General features: G+C 41.6%; 1 protein-coding gene and 1 long non-coding RNA gene across 2 annotated transcripts in view; one reads left to right on the plus strand and one right to left on the minus strand.

Annotated features, from left to right (window-relative positions):
- Nucleotides 1-2,100, plus strand: part of LOC110270153 — a 24,099-nt gene extending 21,999 nt beyond the window's left edge. Inside the window, exon 3 of the long non-coding RNA XR_002359343.1 lies at nt 1,377-2,100. This is a non-coding gene — a long non-coding RNA (uncharacterized LOC110270153). The remainder of the gene's footprint in view (nt 1-1,376) is intronic.
- On the minus strand, nt 5,939-6,390 carry LOC110265422. Its single transcript, XM_021108393.1, has 2 exons — nt 6,096-6,390; nt 5,939-6,024 (listed from the first exon to the last, which is right to left on the minus strand). The coding sequence occupies exons 1-2, from the start codon at nt 6,373-6,375 to the stop codon at nt 5,939-5,941; spliced, it is 366 nt and encodes a 121-aa protein (XP_020964052.1). The 5' UTR covers nt 6,376-6,390.

The raw sequence follows: 6,982 nt of genomic DNA on the forward strand, positions 1-6,982 counted from the left end.
TCTCAGTTCAAGTAAATAAAATTGAATTTATTATGAAACCGAACCATACAAAATCACAAGTTCTAACCCGGTCCAAAAATCAACTCATTCGAAATCGAACCAGTTCATTTGGTCCAAAAACCGCTTTCAGATTTCTTTTTGGAGCCCATTTTTCCAACTCTTCCAAAATGCCTCAAACTTGATTACTCAATCAAAAGTCTAGGTTCCTTTAAAAATCACTAAAAACTCTTTTATATTGAAATCAATATTAGAGCATCATTATTTCCTTCAGTGATTCAAACGGTAAAAATAGTTCAATTCTAAATAAGCCGAACTCAACGTATAAGGTTCATCAAATAAATTAAGCTGGAAAGCATAAATATCCTCTTAATAAATCAAATAATAAAATTTCTCAAATCCAAACCTTTTAAATAACCTTTCAAACAAGACTAAGATTTTATAGAAATTTCGGCAGCACCTCCCCTAAAACTTGGACTTTTGCCATCCGGTTCGGGTCCCAACTAAACCGTTTCTCATTCCTTTTCAACAGCTCAAAACCAGAAATCAATTCAAAAGCAAGCTAAATCCATCAGTGGCCTCAGTGGCACATCTCAAGGAAACCATTTCAAAAATCAACTCAATATCAACCGATTTAACTCATTTCTAAAGCTTTAAAGAATCGGTTCAACAATAAATCATTTATCAAAACCAAATCAATTAAAGCAACCCAGGCTGAATTTCAAGAGTATTCTATCTTTCACATCATCAAAATAATTGACTCGATTCAAACCAATCCTCAACGGATTAAACTCATTTCAAATCTTTAAAGAATCAACTTCAAACATTACATTTCACAAGCCACATAACAATTCAGCCAAACCAACATGCAAAGTCATTCGAGTCAATCAAATAATATGTAAGGCAGATACAATCACCAAATACACAATTTCTCACATCAGTACCCATATGTAATAATTCCAATAATAAACTATAGTTTTTGGAAAGCGCCCCTACCTCAAAACGCAATTCCATAACTCAAACGCCTCACAGAGTCCTTTCTGCCTCAACCTGAGCTGACGGCAACCAAAACCTCATCTCCCAATCACGTTCGTAATAACCATAGCAACACTAATCGCAACATACAATAATCAGGACTCGACCCCACGTTATCAAAACTCATTCATTAACCGAACACAACAGAATACTAATGCGAGGCTTTCCGAAACATAAATACTTACTGAACTAGCGAAACAAAGCAGCTGCGATATCGGACAAGCCCGGCAACAGCTCCGGCGGCGGTCAGAAGCTCTGATGGATCAACTATAAAAACCACGCAGCATTAAAACCTTCTCGAAATCCAGAAAGGCAGAAACCTCAATTAAAACCCTTACCAGAAGAATGGAGCAGCAGCTCCGGCGGTGACCTCCTGCAGCAACCACACCGTTTCCCGGCAACCAGAGGCACAACGGGGTTTCTTTGCGGCAGAAACGGCGGTGGCTGGGCGCGGTTATGCCTCCTCTCCTCTGTATGACCCGGCGGCTTCCCTCTCGCCGGCACACAGCGGCGGCATTGCAGCAAGGAGCACAACGGCGGTGCGTAGACCGGCGACGACCCCCAGCAGTGGCGCCGGCAAACCAGTCGCGACGGAGGCAGCAGCAGCTCAGACCACGTCTCTCCAGTCTCCGACGCGATCTCTCTCTCTCTTCCACCGATGGTGACGATGACGGCAAGGACAGAAGTGGCGGCGCGAACACCACAACAGCGGCGGCGAGCTAGTCAGCGGCGCGAGTGACGACGAAGGCCCTACGTTCGGCCTCTCTCTCTCTTCGGCGTCGCTCTCCCCCGGTGATCTTCCTGCGTGCGACGCAACGCGACAGGTACTGGGTGCTACTCCTCAGCATCGCGCCTTCTCCCTCCTCTCGGTGACAGAGGCGCGCCACATGGCTCCATGGACGGACAGCGATGGCGGCGCGGATTGGGTAACGGCAGCAACGTGGCCACCTTCCCCCTTTCTTCTCCGATCTCCTCTACTCCCCCTCAGATTCCCCTTTCTTTCTGTTTCTTTCTTTGTGCCGTATGTTTTGTTAGGAAGGGGAAACAAGGGCGGCTGCTGTTAGAAGGAAGGGGCTACAGCAGTTGTGAGGAAACCGGGTCATGGGTTATGGTTTCAGGGTTAGGGTTTCATCATTTTGAAAATTAGGGTTAGGGACATTTTAGTAATTTTACTTAAAAATAGGGATAATATAGAAATTAGAAATAAATTCTGATCCACCAAAATTAATGTATAGAAATACTATTTGCTCCTCCGTTTTGCAAATTATTTTCAATAAAATGCCCAAATCTAAAAATTAGAAATAATATACTTCAAACGTTATAAGATAGGCTCAATGTACAAGGTCATATGATCTCAATGCCTCACAAAACTTGAGGTGCCAAAATAGGGTGCAAATCAAGATAGGCGTTCACAAAGCAAAGATGACATGGTTCAAACATGTGATAGTAAAGCAAGGCATCGAAGGCTATAAACATGATGCGGTTAAAACGACGTGCTTAACATCCACACACTAATCTCATATCAACCTCAAGGCTTCAACTTTCCAACTCCGTCTAGCACTTTTCAACCTCATAGCCAATCATAAGCCTAACACCCGCAAGCTCGTTTGCAAGGGACAAAACACCCATAACTCATCATAACGTTACACACCTACCGCTTCACCTTCCATATACACATATCACGTCTTAAAGAACTAACGCATCGCATTATGTATACGTCTACAAGTCGCACGTGATATCAAAACAATTCTTGAGTCTACTCAGAAGGATACAAGATTTAGAAAGGAGAGCCAAATGTCAAGGATAGTACTCATAGATTTAAGAGAATGTATCCAATCTTCACATAAACAAAGACGCTCAAGCAATGAAGTTTGCTAGAAATAAATCAATTGACAACTTCAAAGATAACCCTTGGATCAAAGAAGTTCAACAGGATCGATAGGAAGAAAACCAGCGCATCAGTTTGAAACAAACTCAAGCTGAGTCGAAGAAGTATAAGGTTTACAGAGGAGAATATTTCAAACCCAAGACAAAGCTCACAGAACTCAAGAGCACGATTAAAATACTTCCGAATGCTTTGTTCATAAAAGAATCGAAAACTTCCGAAAAAATCATTTCGCAGTCTGAAAGAAAGTCAAGTAATAAACATTCTTCAAGAGAGTAACAAAAGCATAAACGTGACTTTGCTATAATACAACTTCATGTTGAAACAGATCATGTAGAATTTTAAAAACAAGGTGCACACAAGTTTGGCTAAAAGCTAAAATATTTCCTTAAATATTTTAAAAAGATAATTAGGTGCACAACTTAGCCAAAGGCAATCATAAAACTCAGAAAAGAAATCAAATGCTTGTTCAAAAATTCCAAAGTTCATATTCAAACAAGCGTGTATAAAATCATGGCAAGGACGAAGGAGAAAATTAAACTCTTTTTAAAAAAGAAATTCCGAGGTAAAAATTTGCTTACAATCTGGTAAGGAAATAGGTGGTGCGTTACAAACAAACCAATTTCCACTAAACAAACAATGGCATAAACCATATAGCATGCTAAATCAACTCAATTGAAAATAAGTTAAGTAAAGCTTATCAAACGAAACTCAATCGGGATAAAAATGGAAAATTCTTTCTTCCCAAAATTTTGAAAAATATCTAAATACATAATCAAATGAAAATGTGCATTGGAACTATAGTAAAATTTCTAGAAAGTCAAATTGTAATTTTAAAGTAAATGCAGTTCCATAAACAAGTAAAAGTACAGACGAGGTATTAGAAATAGATAGTTGTTAAACTGTATAAGAAATCTTCAAAGCTTCACATATAGATAAGTACATATCTAATCAACAGCAACTTTTATAAAAATCTCAAAATTGGCTGTAATCACTGTCAAATAAGAGGAAAACTAAATCAACAAGTTCTCAAAGAATGGACTCGGAACCCGGAGTTTAAAAGGTACAGCACATTAAGACAAGTTCAAGGCTATATCAAAGAATACAGGAATCAAAAGAACTCAAACAGAGGAAGATAGACGCAACAAGGATTCCAAACAAGCATATGCAATTAAGATCAAACAAGAATGCATATGAATAGAGGAATAGAGATGAAAATCCAACTACTTTTCAAGAGGATTGGCAAACAAGAACTTCAAGTTAGGATGTGAAAGAACAGGTCGACTCGAACAGAATTCAAGACACACAACTGAATAGCCTCGAGAAATAGTTTCCAACGTTCCCAAAACCCGCGATTCGCTTTACTCAAAACTCGTTTATCATCCATGATAACCCATCAGTGCTTTCATATACATAATTCACTAGTATTAAGCCGGCCAAACTTAATACCAAGAATTATTCTATGCAAGACTAACAGCGTTAAATCAATAGATCGTCATGTGCATAAAGCTCTAATTCTCATCATCCGACAAGACCTAATACATGACAAACACTCAGAGTATGCAATTGAAGCATAGTCAGTCCATTCCTCAGGCTCTACAGGAAGAACTGCTCTGATACCATAATGTAAAACCCTAACTACCAAAGCTCAAACTTCCGGCTGCGCTACTCTGATAGTTCGGACATTACGACGACATTTATACTATTTAATACTAAAATATGAGCCTGTTTGGAACTTTAAACCGCAAAACCGCTCCCGAAAATTACTTTCGTTTGATAACGTACATCCATAGATACCATACAACTTACAAAAACTCATAAAGAGTACATCCATATATATACATACGTATACATAAATAATATTACAAACATTAACCAATACAATTCATATCCCTCTTACAGAATAAATCAAGATAAAGGCGAGGGTACAAAAATAATAATCTAAAGCAACATAGAGCATCTCAATAACAAAATAAACTCTTCGTGACTTCTGCGCCCATATCCTGAAAGGGGGAAAAATGTAGGGGGGTGAGAACATCATCCTCGAAAGGGTTCTCAGTAGAGGGTTTTTGGGAATTACTATAATAGGATACATGAAGATAAACCGTACCAGTGATTAATAACCGACTTATGCCTCTTTTCAAAAACAACTGTTTACAATAAAAGTAAAGTCGGAAATCTTTTCTAAAAGAGGAACCGTTCAATTCTCAAAAACTCAAAAGTCTTTCAAAACGGTTTATCTATGCTGAAACAAAATAGCCTTTCATATTTTATTCCAAACCAGAAACACAAAACCGAAATCAACCATCGGCTCATCTCATTCCAACCACGGCCCTAGGCCCAAACAATCCAATCCATCAACCAATCACCACACACCAACAGAGTCCCAGATGCAAACACAGATAGGAAGTTCAAGCACAAACAAACAGGTATTGCAAGTAGGACAATTAGCAATTAATCACATAGGCAAACCAAGTATAATATGCACACCCAAAAAATATCACATAGATGCATATGATGCATGCCTGTCCCTAGTGGCTGATGATATCATCTGTCGGTTATATAGCCAACCCGACACGTCCTGGTAGCTAACCATGGACAGAAACACCCATCGCGGAGCAAGTAGGTTTGAGCTACAACCCCATTGCTACTAATCAAAATAATTGACTCGATTGAAACCAATCCTCAACGGATTAAACTCATTTCAAATCTTTAAAGAATCAACTTCAAACATTACATTTCACAAGCCACATAACAATTTAGCCAAACCAACATCCATAGTCATTCGAGTCAATCAAATAATACGTAAGGCAGATACAATCACCAAATACACAATATCTCACATCAGTACCCATATGTAATAATTCCAATAATAAACTATAGTTTTTGGAAAGCGCACCTACCTCAAAACGCAATTCCATAACCCAAACGCCTCACAGAGTCCTTTCTGCCTCAACCTGAGCTGACGGCAACCAAAACCTCAGCTCCCAATCACGTTCGTAATAACCGAAACATAAATACTTACTGAACTAGCGAAACGAAGCAGCTGCGATATCGGACGAGCCCGGCAACAGCTCCGGCGGCGGCCAGAAGCTCTGATGGATCAACTATAAAAACCACGCAGCATTAAAACCTTCTCGAAATCCAGAAAGGCAGAAACCTCAATTAAAACCCTTACCAGAAGAATGGAGCAGCAGCTCCGGCGGCGACCTCCTGCAGTAACCACACCGTTTCCCGGCAACCAGAGGCACAACGGGGTTTCTTGGCGGCAGAAACGGCGGTGGCTGGGCGCGGTTATGCCTCCTCTCCTCTGTATGACCCGGCGGCTTCCCTCTCGCCAGCACACAGCGGCGGTATTGCAACAAGGAGCACAGCGGCGGCGCGTAGACCGGCGACGACCCCCAGCAGTGGTGCCGGCGAACCAGTCGCGACGGAGGCAGCAGCAGCTCAGACCACATCTCTCCAGTCTCCGATGCGATCTCTCTCTCTCTTCCACTGATGTTGACGATGACGGCAAGGATAGAAGCGGTGGCGCGAACACCACAACAGCGGCGGCGAGCTAGTCAGCGGCGCGAGTGACGACGAAGGCCCTACGTTCGGCCTCTCTCTCTCTCTTCGGCGTTGCTCTCCCCCGGTGACCCTCTTGCGTGCGACGCGACGCGACAGGGACTGGGTGCTACTCCTCAGCATCGCGCCTTCTCCCTCCTCTCGGTGACAGAGGCGCGCCACATGGCTCCATGGACGGACAGCGATGGCAGCGCAGATTGGGTAGCGGCAGCAACGTGGCCACCTTCCCCCTTTCTTCTCCGATCTCCTCTACTCCCCCTCAGATTCCTCTTTCTTTCTGTTTCTTTCTTTGTGCCGTATGTTTTGTTAGGAAGGGGAAACAAGGGCGGCTACTGTTAGAAGGGAGGGGCTGCAGCAGTTGTGAGGAAACCGGCTCGTGGGTTATGGTTTCCGGGTTAGGGTTTCATCATTTTGAAAATTAGGGTTAGGGACATTTTAGTAATTTCACTTAAAAATAGGGATAATATAGAAATTAGAAATAAATTCTGATCCAACAAA

This window comes from Arachis ipaensis, chromosome B01 (assembly GCF_000816755.2).
Source record: "Arachis ipaensis cultivar K30076 chromosome B01, Araip1.1, whole genome shotgun sequence".
In the NCBI taxonomy this organism is placed as follows: Eukaryota; Viridiplantae; Streptophyta; class Magnoliopsida; order Fabales; family Fabaceae; genus Arachis; species Arachis ipaensis.